Raw genomic sequence first — 20,907 nt, forward strand, 5'->3', positions numbered from 1 at the left:
TCCATAGTAATGCTCAGGTGCACTCCTAACTCTCGTGGAACGCCTCAGAGGTACAGATTCGTCAATTGGCTCAACAGGAGTTTCCTCCTCAAGTTGAGGGCTAGAGTTTGAAGTTCCTTCACCACTTGACTCTTGAATTTCTTCAAGATCAACTTGCCTCCCACTGTCTCCTTGGCTTATAAACTCTCTCTCTCGAAAGACTCCTCTTCTTGCTACAAAGACCACATTGTCACTAGGTCTGTAGAAGAGGTAACCAAAGGAATGCTGTGGGTAGCCGATGAAAATACACCTCTCGCTTCGGGGTTCGAGCTTATCATGAGTTTCGCGTCTCACGAAAGCCTCGCAGCCCCAAATCTTGATGTGGTCTAGTTTAGGTACTTTACCAGTCCACATCTCGTGAGGAGTTTTGGCAACTTTCTTTGTAGGGACTAGATTGAGGATATGGGCGGCAGTCTCTAAGGCATACCCCCAGAATGAGATTGGTAGCGGAGCTCGACTCATCATGGAACGAACCATGTCCAACAAGGTTCGATTACGCCTCTCAGCCACACCATTCAATTGCGGTGTCCTGGGAGGTGTCAATTGTGAGACAATCCCACATTCCTTTAGATAGTCGAGGAACTCTGAACTAAGATACTCACCACCTCGATCGGATCGAAGCATCTTAATGTTCCTGCCCAATTGATTCTCGACTTCCTGTTTAAATTCCTTAAACTTCTCGAAAGTCTCTGACTTATGCTTGATTAAGTAGACATATCCATATCTACTGTAATCATCGGTAAAAGTCAAATAATAACGATTAGCATCTCTAGTGGCATGTTTGAATGGTCCACACACATCCGTGTGTATAAGGTCCAACAAACCTTCACCCCTTTCACATGAGCCTGTGAAGGGTGACTTTGTCATTTTTCCAAGTAAGCATGATTCGCAACTATCATTTGACTTTAGGTCAAACGACTCCAAGACTCCATCCTTTTGGAGTTGGCCTATGCGTTTCTTGCTTATATGTCCAAGACGACAATGCCATAATGATGCTTTATCCAAGTTATTATTATTAGAATCAATACACAAAACATTATTTCCTAAGTTATCTACAACAGATACAGCTTCATACACACCATCACAAGGTAATGCTTTAAAATAAAGTACATTATTAAAGAAAGCATTAATCGAACCAACTTCATTATCAAACGAAAAGGTGAAACCTTGTTTGTACAATGCATGAAAGGAAATAATATTTCTTGCCATTTCTGGCGAATAACAACATTTATTCAAATCTAAATTTAACCCACTACTTAGCGATAAAGTATAAACTCCAATCTTGGTGACAGGTGTAACTTTCCTATTCCCCATGATTAAGTTTATTCTTCCTTGCTCCACATTCTCACTTCTTCCTAGTCCCTGCAAGTCACAACAAATATGAATTCCGCAACCTGTATCAAGGACCCAAGATTTCGAATGGGGTGAGTTATTAGAAATGATAGTGTAAATACCTGCATGGTTGGGTTTGACTTTCCCATCCTTTACATCTTGCTGGTACTTTGGGCAATTCCGCTTCCAATGAGCTTTTTCGTGACAATAGAAGCATTCAGCCTCTTTTGGGTCAGAAGAAGGAGTAATGAAACCTTTCTTGGTTCCACTTGAAGAAGAGCCATCAAGGGTCCGAGCCTTGGTACCCTTTGAAGATCTCTTTCTCTTCCTCCCCCGACTCTTCCCGATTGCCAAGACCGGAGTTGTTTCTGGAGTAGGAGTGATAGCGACTGACTTCCCCTTAAGACCTGTTTCTGCGGTCTTGAGAAGTCCTTGAAGTTTGCTGAGGGTGACCTCTTCCTTGTTCATGTGATATGTCATGCGGAATTGATCATAGCACGATGGTAAGGAGTGCAAAATGATATCTATTGCAAGCTCCTCAGGGAAGTTCACATTGAGCTTCAGCAACCGATCCACATACCTTTGCATTTTCTGCATGTGGCTCGTGACGGACTCTCCGTCCTTCATCATGGTCGTTATCATGGAGCAAATGACTTCGTACCTCTCTTGTCGTGCACTTTGATGGTATCTTTCCATCAAATCTTGGTGCATTTCATAAGGGTAGAAGTCTTCATAAGACTTTTGGAGTTCAGCTGTCATGGTGGCTAACATGATGCAAGCCACCTTGGTTGCATCTCTTTCATGAGTATGAAAGTCAGCGATCTCCTGGGGAGTTGCAGTGGACTCATCAATTTCCTTAAGCTCCTTGTCAAGGACATATTCTTTGTCCTCGTAGCGGGTAATCATCCTGATGTTTCTGATCCACTTATTGAAGTTGGATCCATCAAAGGTGACTTTCCCACACAGACTCATAAGAGTAAAGGAGCCATTAGGATTCGAGCCAGAAGCATTAGTTGAAGACATCTGAAAAGAAGAACAAGTTTAGTTTAGATTTAAGAGAGTCCTTAATAAAACACCCAAATGTAATATTAAGGCTAGGATCCAATCACAATATAATATAACTTAGAAGAGGTATGCCGTAATCTAAGCTATACCATATTTGAAAGGTAGGTGAATGACGATTCACCAATTTCCATCACGCAAACCGAAATATTAAATATTTAGTTTTTTATTGGTTTTAGAAATTCCTAGATTCTTTGAGATCCAATGAACTTTTCAAAGGCATGTTTCAATCTCGGGAGTGCCCTCCAGGTTTTGTGACTGGGATGTCGAGGATCACAAAACGAGGTGTGAAGTAACCATGCAAATCACTTGGTACCCTTAAAGTTTATCACTCAATCGATGTGCCGGTAAACCACACACGCTCCACCGATACTATAATAAACCTTAAGTCACCCTTTACCTACCTTGTTAAGTGCAAGTTAGTGTGCCGGTTAACCACACACGCTCCACCAACGACTCAGACAAAGTGTAAAGTGTAATTTCATGGATTAGCACCTTATTCACATTTTTCCTAAAGTAACTAAGATTGGGAATTTAATAAACATTTAGTTACTTTATATATTCATCATACTTTGAATGAGAATTTATAAGTCCTTGTCCTACCCGTTCGGCTAACGACCCTCCACCAGTCAAGCAAGCGGTGGGTGAGAATATACACCCATTAAGTCACCATTTTATAGGCAACAACCTTATACCCACCTTATAGACCGGCTTCATGAATGAGGCGTACTAGCGGTAAGACGACTTGTTCTTATACATATATATATATATATATATATATATATATATATATATATATATATATATAATTATTAAATCATCATAATATAAGTATAAGGGTTGAATTTTAACTTTTTAAAATTCTAGGGGTTGGAACTAAAGTTTTAACTTAACTTTACTTGTTCCAAAACTTGAGGGCAAGTTTTGTAACTTTCAAAACTTTTCATTTCTTGTAACTTATGAGTTTAATAGAGTCATAAAATGAAGACTCTTCATTTTTATAACTCTTGTGTTTTCTTAATGGTTTTAACTCAAGTGTGACTCTTGGTTTTCCATAACTTAAGGATAAGTTATGGACTCCATTAAAACACATTATGATCAAGAATTAAACTACCAAATAGGTTACAAATAATTCCTATGATCATCTAAAACATCATAAGAACAAGAACATGAATATGAACATAATCAAAAATTACATAAAACTTTGTAATTTTGATAACTAGTTGTTGTAAATGAATTAGCAAAACATTACACCACCAAAAACAAGTTTATATTTACTAAAACAGTTTAGGGTAATGTTTCTAATTCATTTTCCAGCAACTGAATCGAAATTCTGCACTCATTCGACCCTACTCGCCGAGTGCATGAACATGACTCGCCGAGTTGGTTGAAGATACTCATGGACTCGACGAGTTCCCCCTATGGACTCGACGAGTCCGATCGCAGACAGCAGATTTTCGATCCTGTTTTCAACTTTTAAGCACAAATAAGAACAAACAAGCCTAGGCTCTGATACCCCTGATGGGTTTTGAGCATTCTAACACTTCCTAAGTGTACATGCAACCCTAATAACCTTGGATCTATGTTTGTCTAATTTGTCATGCAAAGTTGAATTCCAAGGTTATATCCTATCTAGCATACATGGGAACAATTTTAACATAAAGTATAGATAGAATAACTTACCTTGTTGTTGCTTGTGTTCCTTGAAACCTTGTGAGCCTAGCACCTCAAGTGGTGATGCCTCAAATGCTTCACACAACACCAAATGCTCTTGGAAGAACTTATGAGAGAATACACACTCTTCAAAATCGGCCAAGCCCCCTTATTCCTTAGTGTTCAACTTGTGTAGCCGATTTTGGTGGAGAATATGATCCTTATATAGTGTTGACACATCTAGGGTTACACCATGTAAACCCTAATGTGTCATGACTCTTCATTTCCATGACCCATGGGTTTGTAACTCCCATGGAGCATCCATGGAGCATCCTATGGGTAGAACCCAACTTGATAATCCATGGAGCCTCTTAGCCCACTATACAAGATATGGATGATTTACATAATCAACCTATATATTTAATTAGTTATCCTTTGATCACTTAATTAATTCCAAATTAATTCTCTGATCAACTAATTAAATAATATTATTAATATATTAGAACTTATAATATATTAATAATCTCCAAGTGTTATTTCTCTCATTTAGTCTATCCAATTGCATGGTGCCATGCAACCCAAATGGACCATGCCGGGTCGGGTCAAGTACAAGCCCGAAATAGTTATGGACTTAGACACCTTATCCAACAGTTACATCCATGTTCATACGTACCAGTTACATTACTAGTAAGCTACCATAGGGGTAGTTCAGGAAGATACTAGAACTATTACTAGAACGCGATATCATCCAACAAGTCACTTCATTCATGATTCAATACTTCCTAGATAGAGAGAGAACACATTACAGCTAGTACATACAGTACATTACTATACATGCTAGATAGAGAGAGAAAACACGTTACAGCTACCACACGCAGAACATTATAGTACATTACTATACTATTACATAGATATGTTTACATGATTACATTTACATGAGTACATGTACATAAACACGCTTACATGAGTACGTTTAGATAGATAATATATGATGTGTTATTATTACATTTTATATGTATATATTATGTTATATAATCCTCATTCTTATCTTTACCTTGTGATACAATCACATAATCGACGAGATAGATTGGATTTAATATCCTAGTACCAAAGGATACGTTGTGGCATTAACCATTCCTAGAATCTCTGTTAGCTACAGAGGTAAAAGCACATCCACGGATGTCAATGGTTGATACCATTACAGGTATACTTTAAGGGACTAACTATTCCTATACCCAGCTGTTAGCAACAGAGGTAAATGTATATCTACAGATGTCTTCAGTTAACATTGTTAGTTACCCTAGTACCAAAGGGTAATACTTAAGTTATTTATAATATTACCTTTATCTTGTGACTCATTCACATAACCGATGAGGTGAATTATATTTGAGTATCCTAGTACCAAAGGATACAATTTCTTATAATAATAATAATAGTAGCACAGTCGGGTCTTGGTAGAAGGCTACATTCAGAAGAGTTAGGTCTTGGTAGAAGACTCCCTTTTATAATAGTAGGAATTATATGGATTTCTAGGGTTTTTCAAACGTTTATAGTTGTTCTACAAACATTTTCATACTTATACGAGCTTTCTTTCCAAACAATTTCAAGTCTTTCATTACAAGTTTTACAAATTAAGACACATTAATACTTATGATCTCACCAGCTTTAAAGCTGATACTCTCTTTCAAAATAACTTGTATCCTCAGGTCAACGATAGACATGTACCGATGCAAGGTTTAGAGAAGATGGAGCTCGTTCAAGACTCATCTTTCATTTTGATTTATACTTTAGTGGTTATCATAATTTGATAGAACACACTTGTATTAAAATTATATTATTAATGCAATGGATGATGTTGTTGCTTGTTTACTACTTTTCATTGTTGTGATACTGTACATGACATCCTCCGCCCCAGAACGCTTCCGCCGTTCATGGTTTTGGGGTGTGACAGTAACTAACATGGATCCCTTCATTGATATGTTAAGGACTTGAAAACACCAAAATACCATAGTCCATGAGGTTTTACGACCGTAAACCCAAAGGGAAATGGTCCTAGGGCCGTAAACTCCTCAAAGGAGGGAAATGGTGCCCTAACTTCTTCCTTAGGCTTATACTTCAAGTGGAAACACTTCTAAGGACTTATAAGGCTTCAAATCATCAAATGGTCAAAAGAGTATGAGCTTACGGCTGTAAACTCAAGGGTTTACGACCATAAACTCAATGAGTTGAGGTCACAAAACCGTAAACTCAAGAATGGGGTTCTTTTGAACCCTAAACCTAATAGCTTTGTCCTACAACACTTAGATGCACTCCTTGGGGCTTATAACACTTATATAAAGTGTTTATCTTGTCTTAGGATGTCTTAACCTTGTTAATTAGTTGTTTAAAGACTAATTGGATACATATATGTGTATTTATATGTTAACTAGGATCATTGTGTGTGTACAAGTCTCCACTTGACACCTAGCAATCCTATTTCTTTAGTTCATCCATACCACTCACTACAGGTGAGTTCATACCCCTTAATCAATGGTTTAAATGTTTTTAAATGCTTTTATGGGGGGGGGGGAATACAAGTTGAATACTTATAGCTATTATATCAATCACATGTGATTAATGACTACCAAACCAGTAGTTTTCTTACTGTTCAAACTGTGTTACCAAACTGCTTTACTTCAAACTGTTTTACAAACTCTTTTACTTGTCAAATACTTTTACTTAAACTCTTTCATACTTATATATTGTCAAATGCATGTCTATGTATGTATAGTTATATAAGCAATGTTTAAAAGACTTAAGAAGGCCAGCTCGCTTTAATTCATTTTCCTTGTTTGGATGTGGCTTTAGGGCATTGGTTACCCGTCCGAAGGTCGTTTAAATATTAGTTGTATATCATGTATACATACATATTCATAAAGGTTCCTTCAATCAGTTCTATACCTTTGGGTAGCAAGGGTATACAAACATGATCATACATTACTAGTAAGCTACCATGGGGGTAGTTTAGAAAGATACTAAAACTATTACGAGAACAATGAATCATACAATGAGTCAGTTCATTCATGAGTCAATACTTGCTAGATAGAGAGAGAGAGAGAGAGAGAGAGAGCACACAATACAACTAGTACACACAGTACATTACTATACATGCTAGATAGAGAGAGAACACACATTACAGCTAGCACATGCAGAACATTACAGTACATACAGGATAGACAGAGGAAGAACACACAATACAGCTAGCACATTCATTACATATACATTCATGCAATTATGTGAACCGTTAAACGGGGCATGGCACTACCTGCCATGACCGTTATGTATCCAGAATCTCCTTAATTGGGGAGCGTATGATTTTGCGTATAGATCTATACTGGATTGACTATCCTACACCTTGTTGCTCGCTACAGTGGGACTTGCAAGTCTACGGGTGCCAAATGTCATTTCTTACGGCGTCTTACATCGTCGTTTTACTAGAGTCGGTAGCAGGATACAGGTCGATCACATGTTACTTTAAATATCAATTGGTTTAAGGTAGTTAGTACAGCAGTAGTCACTTATTACAAATACTACAATACTATGATATTTTCCCATTACATTCACTTCATGAATATTCACACGATGCACTGTAATGTAAAAACTATATTTTTGGTTAAATTATAGGCGGATTTGGGAAAATACACATTCTTACAAGAGACACACACATAGATACTAGATGCCTTGGTAGAAGGCTACAATTCGTAGGAAACATAGGGTTTTTTAGGAGAGTTCAGACAAATACAAACTTTACAAAACTTATATGTTACAAACATCTTACAAATGCATTCATACAAATAGAAACACTAATATACTTATGATCTCACCAACTTTAAAGATGATACTCGCTTTCAAAATAACTTGAATTCTCAGGTCACCAGTAGACAGGTACAGGTGCCAGGTTTTTGAGAAGATGGAGTTCGTTCAAGACTCGTCTTTTATTTTGATATGTATTTTTCTGGTGTCTATATAACTTGACATAACACACTTGTATGAAATTATATTATTAATGCAATGGATGATGTTGTTGCTTTTTTACTACTATTCATTGTTGTGATATTGTACATGACGTCCTCTGCCCTAGAACGTTTCCGTCGTTCATGGTTTTAGGGTGTGACACAACCTGAAATTTCTATATTATACAAGCATTCAATTCAATCAAAGTCAGACTTGTTTCTGCTAACTTTTAGCACTGTTTAGAGTCTGTTTGAGCATCCTAAGCCTAGTACCACCAAGGATCGGGTGTTAGGAAGTATCTGATTGAGTCTATTGTACACCAAGCGAGCCATAAACTTCATCATGTGGAGTTTACGGCCGTAAACTCAAGGTGACCATAAACTCATGTCCTTTAACATGATATTCTATCTCTTTTCTTCATTATTCACCATTACACCTCAAGAACTCGACTTCTCTCTCAAGTATCATCACGAACTTTCATCTTGATCTTCAATCTAGTAAGTAATCTTTCCATTTTCAAGCTGATATCCTTCTAGTGAAGATACATGATTTCATCCATGAAATCTCTTTTTTTGGTTAGATCTTCAAATGTTCTTCATTTCACCAACACACACTAGTGTTTTGGTCCAAAATCAACCTTTTTAGCTTCTATATTGTAAGTATTACTACCCTATGCTCAATATCTAGTTGAACCACATGTAAAACACCTTGAAATCATCCATTCCCCAAGAACAAGAGGTATTTACGGCCAAGAGCATCTCCCTTGGCCGTAAACCCTAGTTAGTGGTGCATATGGACCATAACTCCTTCCTAAGGCTTAGACTTGAGGCTAGAACACGTCCTAGTGGTTTTTAGGACATGAAACACCATTTGGCACAAATCATCATGAGTTTACGGTCGTAAACTCATGAGGTCGTTGTTCTATGGCTGTGAAATCCTAAGACCATGAACTCCTTGGCCGTAAACACCATTAAGTGGCCATACACCCCTTAGATACAACCCTTTGTACTTCTAACACTTCAATATAAGTGTTTCCTAAGTCCTAGGGTATCTTTCCTTACATGATTAGTTGTTTAAACACTAATTATGTGCATATATGTGTCATTATATGCTAAATAGGATCTGTATGCGCGCTCAAGTCTTCACTTGACACTTAGCATCCTATACCACTCGTTCATCCAAACCACTCACTACAGGTGAGTTCATACCCCTTAACTTATATTTTAAATGATTTTAAATGCTTTTATGGGGGGGGGGGAATACAAGTTGAAACATTATAGTTATTATATCAATCACATGTGATTAATAACTATCAAACATATGGATTTACTATACTTTTAACTGTTTTATCAAACAAACTACTTCAAATCATTTTACAAACTTTTTACATGCAAAACTCCTTATTAAACTCTTTCAAACTTATATATTGTCAAAATCATGTCTATATAGATATAGTTATATAAGTAGGATTGAAAGGACTTAATGTTGATTACTCGCCTTACTTCCTGTTCCTTGTTTGGTTGTGGACTTAGGGTATTCGGTTGTTTGTCCGACGGTCGTTTGAATCTTAGTTATATATTATGTCTGTGTATATGGATAATAAAGTTCTACATTTTGTTCAATACCTTTGGGTAGCAAAGGTGTACAAACATGTTCATTTATACAAACAACTCTACTAGTAAACTATAATAGGTATAGTTTAGGAAGTCGCTACTCACTTTCTAGTACAATGAAACATACGAGAGTCAGTTCATTCATGAGTCAATACAAACATACTATTATGAGAAATAGAACGAACATACTATGATGAGAAACTAAGAGAACATACAATACACTACATTATACAAGAGAACATACTATGATGAGAAACAAAGAGAACATACACTACACTAGTACAAAGAGAACATACACTACACTAGTATAGAAAGAGCATACAATACACTAGAACATACTATACAAACACTAGAACACTATAACATTAATGTGAGCCACTACTTCATGGCATGGCAAGCTACTGCTGTGTTACGTTTTGCAACCAGAGTCTCCTGGAGGGAGAGCGTGAGTTGGTGTATAGATCTATACGAGATTGACTATCCTACACCTTGCTGCTAGCTATAGTGGGACCTGCAGGTCTACGGATGACTAATGACATACCATTTCGATGCCTTAGAGCGTCGTGTTATACTAGTCTATCAAGTAAGGTTACAAACATATCACATTTTACCTTAATTAACAAACTGGTTTAAGGTTGTTTAGTACATTGGTAGTTACTTACATACAATACTAATGTACACTGTTATTTTCCCATTGCATTCACATTGTGATCTTCTCACATAAATCGTAATGTAAACTATATTTTGGTAATGATAGTCATACTAGGGAAAGATACGCTTTTACAAACAACACAACACACAAAATATTTGGGCCTTGGTAGAAGGTTACTTTTAGTAGAAAACATAGGATTTTTTAGGAGATACAAACATTTACTACAAAATCTTACAAACATATACATCAAACATTTACAAACACTTTCATACAAGCAACGACACTAAAATACTTATGAACTCACCAGATTTAATGTTGATCTACGCTTTCAAAATAACTTGTATTCTCAGGTCATCAGTACCCCCACCGTTCAGGTTTTGGGGTTTGACAATAATATTGTCACACCCCATATTTTTTGTTTTATATTTTAAAATCGTTAATTATAGGAGAAATTGATTTATAATGTTAAGGGTTATTATTTTCGGGTTGAAAGTAATAATATGATTTTAAGGATTCATATTAGTTTGTACAAGGTATATATGGGGGGTTAGAAAGAGATAACATTAATAGAAAATGTTAAGTTTGCTAAGGAGTTAAGGAGGACCTAGGTGTAAATGTTTTGAAGCATGGGGATCAAAGTAAGCCAAGGAGGAACATAAACTAATATAAAAATTAAAACCCTAGCCACTCACTAAGAGAGACTTCGATCATGCAAGAGAAAACGGCTCCAAGTTGATGAATTTTCGGAATTCCCGTTTTTGAAAAACTTGCAGTAGTGTTTGGACGACCCCCGGAGAATTAACCGTTGGATCATCTTTATATTTGGGGTGACTCCTCCCAAGGCATATATCCAAGTTTTGACCGTTGGGATTTGAGTTTCAATATCTGGAGCTCGAGTTACAGATCGTCGATCATGGAAAAGGTTTTAGGGTTGTTATCGAAATCGTTTTCGGTGCAAGGCTTGTATAGAGCTTTCAATCTCAAAAACATAGGTATGATTTATTCCTCATTGGTTGGAAAAGTCCTTTAGGACCTAGGGCTGATTTGTTACAGACTTGGAAGGTCTTAATTGAATTTGGGACCTAATGGGTTAAGTGGATTGAACCGTAACCCTAATTTTATCTTTCTGAAAAATCCACTATAAATAGTCTAACTCTAACATCATAATGATGGATGGACAGACCCAATCTATTAATAAAGACTAATTACGTGCATAATAAATTTGACACAACATAATAAATAACCCAACACCAAGTTATCCATCGCATCCAAATGTCCCATTGGAACCGAGTAGTCCAATGGAATGTAAGATGTGTTCAGAATTGAAACCAACAAGAAGTCACCCATCGGAGCCAACACCAAGTAACAGCCCATCAGAACCAAGCTCTTGGAATAAGGATCTGATGGCATCCGAGAATCACATTCACACCCCATCGTAACATGAGACTGTGATGCATTCCGATTGGTCGGAACCAGTCGTAATTCTTTGCCTTGAATCCCAGTCGCAATGAATCAGTCCAAACAACTACGATGTGTTCCATCCTTTGCAACAGTCTAAATGTGAATGTAACGCCTTGCGATCGTTCGCACCCAATCACACTCGTTCGTATCCATCAACAGCCAGTCACAACTTTTAGCCTCCAGACTCATAGTTTTCGCTAAAGAAACGACTTCCGATAGATTGTGATCGTTCATATCCGTTCGCAACCGATCATGACCACTTATAGTTGGGCTGGAAATTTGAAATTAGAGAATCGTCTTTTATAATCGCATCACTAGCACCATCCTTGTTCACTTTACGAGGACTACAATCTTTTTTGAAGTGACCTGGTTTGTTGCAATTCCAACAAACCATTTTTCCTTCTTCTTGGAAGACTTGTCATCCTTTCCTTTAAACTTCCTTTTTCCATTAGACTTTTTGGGATTCTTTGAACTTTCTTCTTCCACCATGTTCAAAAAAGAGGAACCAACTTGGTTCTTGCCTTTAGGATTGTTATAAAGTTCTTGATTCCTTAAGGACTCTTCAATCCGTAAATGGCTTCCAAGTTGAGTCAAAGTTAATTCATCTTTGTTAAGTTTCAGATTATGTTTAAAATCTTTCCAGGAAAGGGACAGTTTGTTAATAATCACAACCATAGAAATAGTTTAATCCATTTTCAGATTGTGTTGAGCAAACTTTCCCTTGATCTTTAACATTTCATGGCATTGTTCCATAATAGGCCTGGAGTCAGTCATATTGTAACCCATAAAGTTACTGACAAGAAACTTCTTATGTGAAGCATCTTCAGTCATGTACTCTTCCTAAGTTCTATTGCAGTTTCAACATTTTGATAGATATCAAACAGAGAGTCAAACATGGCAAGTGGTAGTATTCCCAGATCCTCAATTGGATAAGACTCATAAAATGAGAGAAAACAGAAAAGAATGAGATGTTATGATTTCCGTGTATACCAAAATTTTGACCAAAATATGGTTAAGTATGTCATTTGTCTGAAAGCTGTCACAATATAGTTTTTGTCCCAAAATTGTCTCCAACAATCAAACCTATCACAAAAAACAGACATTTTAATAAGATAAATACAAGGTCAAAAACCAGTACATATTCAATAATTCGGATTTCTAATGTAACCACTGGATAATAGCTATAACCAACAGGTAAAACACCAAACAGCGAAACCAATGTGAGTTGTTCTGACGAGTTCCAATCTTCGCAGTTCATCAGAGGTACACTCAAATACAATTGTCATCAGAGGTACACTCAAATACAATTGGTGAAACAATTCACCAACATTATTGTCACTAGGGGTAAAACCAGACAAATTTTCTAAAAATATTTTTGAGCAACAATAATAACATAAATTAAGAATGAGTTTGTTTCACCTTTTTAGATGTGGAACTTTTGTCGATCTAATTCATGTTTTTTTGGTTGTACATCTTTTATCCGAAGGACATGAGTCTAAGTCTAGTCCAACCACCGAAGTAATAAGAGTCATTTCGTTAGGCATGCAATACAAAGTAGTAAAAAAATAAAATAAAGAGAAATCAAATATCATCCGAGCTTTCCTTCCTACTCACTAAATCAAAACCAGTGTCAAAATCAAAAGGGAAAATTAAGAGATGGAAATTAATACATTCCACATGTCATTGTTTTATATGAGTGGGAAGATAAGAAAAAAAAAAGGAGGATAGTTAATTTTTCTAAAATAAAATCTGACTCTAGCTTACAAATAATGACTTTATGTATTTACAGTAATTTTGATCTTTTGTTTGTAGACTATACATACATGAATAGAGAGAAATGTTGGAAGAATGAATATCAATCTAATCTTGCACAAGCAGCGGCTCATGCAGATCTACAACAGTGGATGAATTGCTGCCGATGTCATCTACTACAGCTATATCCACATCTTCTGCCAAAGCCTTCTCAAGAGCCGACTTTGCAACTTTCGTCACAACTACCATCAACACCACTGCAACCAACCAATTTCAGTACGAAATGAACAAGGTTTCTAGGGCTATTTTCAACAAGGGTTAAATATGCAAGAAATAGCAACTTGTTTTCATTTATTTGTTCCTTAGAGCATAATATTTATTTCTTCCTATTATTACACTTTCAAAAATATACCCAATCTAGGCAAGCAGCTTTCATCAAAATACAAACCAACTTTACTGCCATGCCCCACTTGAGTAGATTTTCTCAAGTACAATAGCCCGATAATTGGGTGGATTTTTGAAAGTACAATAGCTTAAATAATATTTAAAAAATGGAAAGTAGAGTGTTGTAATATGAAGAGTGGAAGTAAAATGCCATCATAAATTAATAAATGGAAATACGTTGTTTCTTGTTTCAATAATGAGGATGGGAGAGTCCATGTCCACATCCCAATTTTTGCATTGAATGAAAATTTGCAATTTTTGTCCCAGTGACATCATGTCATGTCATATAAGGAACTTACCAGACACCACAAAACTTAGAACAACTAGTGCCTGCATACACCAAAAAGAAAATTTTCAATCAGACAGTTTATTTATTCACATTACGCATGCAAGATAGATGGATGGTATAAAAAGAGATCAATCATCAATCACATACATAATGGAAATCAATTCAATCTTGAAAAGAAAATTAATAATAATAAAGGGAGATCACCAATCAAAACGTAACTTCCTCAATTTATTCTGACCTAAACATAAATTAGGAAACTTTTAAAAACAAATCAAATCCCAGCAATAATTACTAATAATACTAAATTATTAAAAGTTGTACTGTATAACTCTTGTTGCGTTTTTGGTATTTCTTCTCACGAATCAAATCACATACACCATCAAACATCATTAGATAATTATATACTAAATCTAGGACGGGATGACACAGAACAAACGTTCTAGTTTCTACGGATGACCAAAGGTTTTCTTATTGACATCCAGTACAAGGCAATGAAATAAATGCATTCCAATTTCCAAGTCAAACACAAACACAACTAATGAGATACATGAACGAAAAAATAGAAAATATTCAAAATAAAACAGGCATAGGCATAGACATATATCTTACCAAACGAGTTTTTGAGAATTGACTCCATTCATGAGTAACAGCAGCCAGGTCCTTCAAAGTTGTTCCAACATACACAAGTGCAAAGGTAATCGGCTGATAACCACATAAGTATAAGTATAAGTATCAAAAGAGCGCATGGTTATATAAATTAAATATTTTGAGTGAAGTGATTGATAATTAATTATACCATCATTCCCAACCATGAAGCCATCATGTACTCCCATATGGAAACTGGAGTCACGGATAAAAGGTAATTCAACATGTTAAACGGAAGTAACGGAACAAGCCGAAGCAGCAAGACAATCTGCCAAGCCAACATAATTTATTTTAGACCAATTCTTCTTCTATCATATCATTAAGACGACTACACCATCATAAGCAATAAAATAGTATATGATAAAATTGCAATATCAAAAACATCAACCCGCTCTAACTCTCTATAAAAATGTTAATTAATGTGGCCCATTTGCTATGCTAATGTAAGGTCAAAGGGTAACAAAAGAACAAAACTATTCAGCTGCATTATAGAAAATGATAGTATGTTATGTATTTTTCTTTCCTTTAAGGTTCAGTGCATTCCAATGGAATCTGACGAAAATGGTGCATATTTGGTTGCCAAATGGATGGAATTCACCATTCCTCCCAAGCTTGGAAGGATTTCAACATGGAATTGAAAGGATTGAATGTCTATGGGATCAAACTCCATCCATTTTGACAAGGCAACCAAACACAGCAGCCATGGAAAGGAATCTTAAATTCCAACACCAAGCAAACATGCCAAAGATTGCAATTCTTTTGATAGATCTCATCCCTTGAGAAAACATATGCACCCCCCTTTCCTGTGAAATCGGGATTTAGAATTTAAAGTAGTTGCTACATTCCATTCCATAAACATAAAAAGGAAGGGTAAAGAGATTTCTTGCTCATTTCAACCTAAAACATGCAAAAGTTATGTTGTTTAAGTAATTTGTAGCTTGATTGTCAATGCCAATACTTTTGTTGTTTATGCTAAACCCACCCACCATATGAAAATGGAATCAAAATACCTTAAATCCAGATTTCTCAATAGCAATTGCAACAGCTTGAAACTGTGGGTAATCCTCCAACTTGGAAATAACATACGATCGCCCAATCTACAAAGAAACTTAAGAGAAACAAGATTACAATCATGGCATGCTATAAAAACAACTTGATTTAAAAAAATAATAATAAACATAAAACTTACTGTTCTGCCCAGAAGGAATGCTGCAGTTGCACCAATCACAGCACCAATAGAGTCAGCAAGAAAACCGATAGGCAAACCAAAGAGATAACCACCACCCAGCTGGAAGGGAAGAAACACAGCTATACTATCACTATCACTATCACATACACTTACACAGACACTTGCTTTTGGGTGTTGAAATGAACTTACAGTAAGTACTGATGCAGGAACTGCCAGAACTGTTAAAGGAATATATGCAACAGCCCTGCAGAGTCAGTTCGGTTAGGTATGATTATGTTATGCCAATTGCCAATTGCCAGGCCAAGAAAGTTTCAAGTTATAACTACACACACACACACACAGGCAAAGACAAGTCACAGAATCTAAAAGTTTTAATCAATGCAATGGTGTATGCTGTATTAGACAGACAATCTATCTTGATTCAATAAAGAACATTATCATTGATTAGTATACATCATATTATTGCTTCAGCATTGTTCAAATGTATATATTTGACACGCCTTTACCATCGTTTTGTCACTAATTGCATAATAAACATCATGATAAATGCTGGACTGGAGACAAAAGTAGGCACATAAGATACGCATGATATGATCTAAAAACAAACTGCATGTCAAAACCATGTACAGTCTAATTAACAAAAATGTTCATTTGAAACTAAAATCAAGACAAAGTAATAATCCTAGAAATTCATGGGTAAAAAGATGTGTGTTGCTATTATGAAAAAAAAAAAAAAAAAAAAAGAAGTAAACTGCCCATACTAGAAGCAAGAGCAAAGTACATTGCTATTATCTGCAACTTTCCCTTGTAGCTTAGTGGGTGAGTAAAGCCTTCTGATATCATCTCATTTTATTTATTAGAATATTATAATAACCTTTTTTTTATATTTGTGATGTTGGGACCACAGGCTTTCATCTGTTATCTGGATATTGGTTCCTTAAAGTTTCTGTTAAGGTAGCAACCCCATGACGCAAAATATATATATATATATATATATATATATATATATATATATATATATATTAAAAAATACATATTTAAGAAATACAAGTGCAGTAGCTGACAGTGAACTGGGCAGCTAAATCTGATTGTTAGCTACCTCTGAAGTGAATGGTTTGTGAGACGAAAGATGATGTCATGTCCAAGTATTTGAGTGTGGTGATTGTGAACATGAACTTATGCGAGAATCCCACAAACTCGATACTCAAAAAATATTTAAGGAAGTTTTTTTTTGTTTCTTTTACACCAAAGGTACTTCACCCGGAAGAATTCTTTATTTGTTGAACAGCAGCCAAGCAGACTATTTCAGCCATCCGGAATTCAAGACATAGTTAAACGACATCAACCTAATATAAGGGAATTAAGGGTATTCTTGAATCAGTTTTTAAAGTATTATTATACTGAATTACTCAAGAAAGAAGGTTTTAATTCAGGGAAGGGATTTGATATCCCAAATTCTTGTCAACTTTGAGTTGTATGGAAGTTGCTTGATCCAAAACAAACTTTAAATAGCAGAGACTTGATACTGAGAGAGAGAGAGAGAGAGAGAGAGAGAGAGAGGGAGAGAGATCCGAAGATGAAAGGTTTGTGTTATTAAGACCAATCATCATGCTCTTCAGCATATTCTCGACCACAAAGAATGTGAATGTAACCGTATACTACATAAATGTTAAGTAAACCGATGTTGGATTGCAGACACAAAGAGCAATGCAATTTCAAGAAGAGCCCTCTCTAGTTGTTTGGCTATTTTCACTACAACAAAATTGCACTTAGTGTTGCTATAGATGGTAAACCTCCAGCACTTACAGATGTTCTTAAGGACAGCCCTACTTACTACATACATATGAATATGATGGATCGATCATTGAAGCTTAAACTTTTTCATACCATAACCATAGATAGCAGTATACCCGCAACTCAAGTCAGAAACTGTCCAACAAGCAGTTGGTAATTGAGATTCCAGAAATTTTTTGGATTTTGTTATCGAAAGACCGAGTAAGTTTGACCACTTCCAAGCCTTTATACAGTAGTAGCTACTAGACTTTTTATGAAGCAAGTATACGGGAATAACAGATTCCTTGCTAACTAAGTTTTGGAAGGGGTCACATGGACAAACTGAGATCTTAAGCAGATACCTAGAAATACAGTGATATGTCTGGCCTACTACTTCTGGATGGGTCATTAAACGGCTTCCATTAGCAAACTAGTGACTAGTCATACAACGTTCCAGGCTTTGAATGTCTCCCTATCATTATCAGAGCCTTTTTTTTTTATCCAACTCCCGAAGCCTACATTTGTTACCACTTTAACTTTCTACCAATACCACCGTTGTTGCAGCAGCAGACAAACAGAGACTACTGCACAAACATTAGAGCATCCAGAATAGGAGATTTTTCAATAGCTTATTGCCTACTGATTCAATTCAAAATAGCTTGTAAATTTACAAGCATTTGGACATGAGCTTTTTCAATGATTGTGGTGTTTTCAAAAAATTCTAAATAGATAACTTATACAAACTATCACAAATAAGCAAATGGCAAAAGGTCTGGTCTCCTGTTGAGCTTCTCCACCAAAAAGCTCTCGTGTTGTGGATGAAACATTTGCATTTGCAGTGGGAGATTGGGTTTAATTTGAGTTAAAGTATTAACTTATTATGGTTCGGTACCCACTAATATGGACTTTTGAATGTTTGAAATATAGAGTGCTTATTGATCAATTGTTTCCTTCTAACTTATTTAAAAGTGTTCATACCTCAGGATCAGTATGTCTGTCGGAACCTACGTTTTAACCCTAAAAATAATATGTTTTCATGACCAACGACACGACGCACATGCCAATTTACCCTTTCATCTCTGTCAGTCATTGTACATGTATAATTGTATGTGCAGAATTTGCCAAGCACTAAAAAACAATTCATCCCGCATAATCTAAACCAAACACTCTTACAAAAAATAAATAAAAAGCATTAAATTATTTTAAATAAGCAACCCAAACACCCCCTCAATGAACACGATGGTTTTCCACAAATTGGCAACCTTACACAACTGTCCAGGAGATGAGACAGGACAGTTGCATACACAACCTACCACCTAGGCTAAGATATGAAACTTGCTCCTGAAATGGAGACTAGGAATTAGGGAGGGACCGTTTCTACTTTTTAACTTGAACAAGGTGGTCACCACATCTGCCACTGGAAATACTAGACAAGAGAAACCACAGCCAACTCACAGTTTTTGCTTCTTCAATGGACAAACTCACAACATTTGGGATCTTTCAGAATTTGACATGTGAGCTAATCATAATCCTTGAGGAAAAGGGTTACTGATACCAACTCATTTTATTAATTTGTAACATTAAAGTAGTCTTTTTCTATTTTGCTCGTTTTGGGACCATTGTAATAATTTCTGCTCTGGGTATTAGTTCCTTAAAGTTTCTGTTAGGATTTTGTATTTTAGATTTGGCCCTGAGATATATGGTAATAACTATCTGATGTAATCACATCTTCTTTTTCATATTTCAGAAATACAATTGTGCCTGGTAGCTAAATCTGATTGTTACCCATCATCTTTTAACCACTCTACATAATCCCATCCTACTCACTGTTACAACTGATAATAAGTTGATCAAACATTTATGATTGAATTCTAACAAGCCAAACAATTTTCGAAGCCAAGTAATACCTCAGATTCACACAAACAATGATATTGGTCTACTTACAATGCAAGAGGACCCCAAGGACCAAGATCTTGCTCAACCCATAACAAGAAGTTCTTCAATGTCTGGAAAAAAAAACGCAAAAGGTATAAACAATAAATAACTTCTACAGAATAGACGCTTCAAGTTGGAAAAATACAACTAGAACAAACAAATAATTCGCCTGCTCATATCCAATTACATGAATCAGAATTGGAAATGAAGCCCAAATTACAGGGAAACCAGATGGTTGTGACTTGGAAACAAGTAAATTTGGTAAAACAAATCAAGTAAAAAATTGAAGATGAAATGAAATGATAAAAACTTAAACCACGCAAAAAAAGAAATCGATGATTCAGCTAAAGCAAGAGAAGATCCAAAATGCTTAGATAAATAGATGATGACCTTTTCAACGGGCAGAGTAAAGCAAGCGACGGTGATGGCGGCTACGAGGAGAAGAAGGAGAGTAATTCTAAGAAAGGAAACCCAATTGAACGACGCCATTAATTGATTATGTTGATAAAAAGAGCCTCCTCCACGCTGCTCGTCGCCTTTCTTATTTTCTGCTGCGGTGGTTTGCTTTGACGATGAGCATTGCCTCAAACCCTCGGTCACGTGTTCAGAATTCCAGGATACCCAAATGTTGGATCATAGATTCATATAGGGACCAACATTTGACCACCACGGAACACCCAAACCCCAACAGGAACCGAGGTATTTTGTTTGGTTTGGGTTCTTGGTTTCCTCCTAAATTGGTTTTTGTTTCTTTTGTTATTGATCAGGTTCGGGTTGGAATTAGAATGAGTATATTCGGTTTGATTCTCGATTGTAGAACCGAATCAGAACTAGGGTATTCGGTTATGAATAAGGGTATTAGGTTTGATTCTTAATTTTCTATTTCATACGATTCTAGTTCACGGTTTATTTGTAGAACCGAATCAGAGTATTCGGTCCGATCTCGATTCTTTATTTCCTACTAAATCAGTTTCTAGTTTTTCGGTTTTTAGTATGGTAGGGTATGAGTCCGAATAGATGTGCATCCTTAGATTCATAGATGGGAACAATTCATAGTGTGCCTTTATCGGGGCAT

General features: G+C 36.1%; 1 protein-coding gene across 1 annotated transcript; it reads right to left on the bottom strand.

The window, feature by feature from the left end:
• Window positions 1–13,530: 13,530 nt before the first annotated feature.
• LOC111889504 (uncharacterized) lies at window positions 13,531–20,553 on the bottom strand. Its single transcript, XM_023885655.2, has 9 exons — window positions 20,223–20,553; window positions 19,842–19,903; window positions 16,314–16,368; window positions 16,125–16,223; window positions 15,946–16,032; window positions 15,087–15,203; window positions 14,900–14,992; window positions 14,301–14,331; window positions 13,531–13,814 (listed from the first exon to the last, which is right to left on the bottom strand). Exons 1-9 carry the CDS (start codon window positions 20,319–20,321, stop codon window positions 13,666–13,668), a joined length of 792 nt encoding a protein of 263 aa, XP_023741423.1. The 5' UTR covers window positions 20,322–20,553; the 3' UTR covers window positions 13,531–13,665.
• Window positions 20,554–20,907: the final 354 nt, after the last annotated feature.

Source organism: Lactuca sativa, chromosome 9, assembly GCF_002870075.4.
Source record: "Lactuca sativa cultivar Salinas chromosome 9, Lsat_Salinas_v11, whole genome shotgun sequence".
NCBI classification, from domain to species: Eukaryota; Viridiplantae; Streptophyta; class Magnoliopsida; order Asterales; family Asteraceae; genus Lactuca; species Lactuca sativa.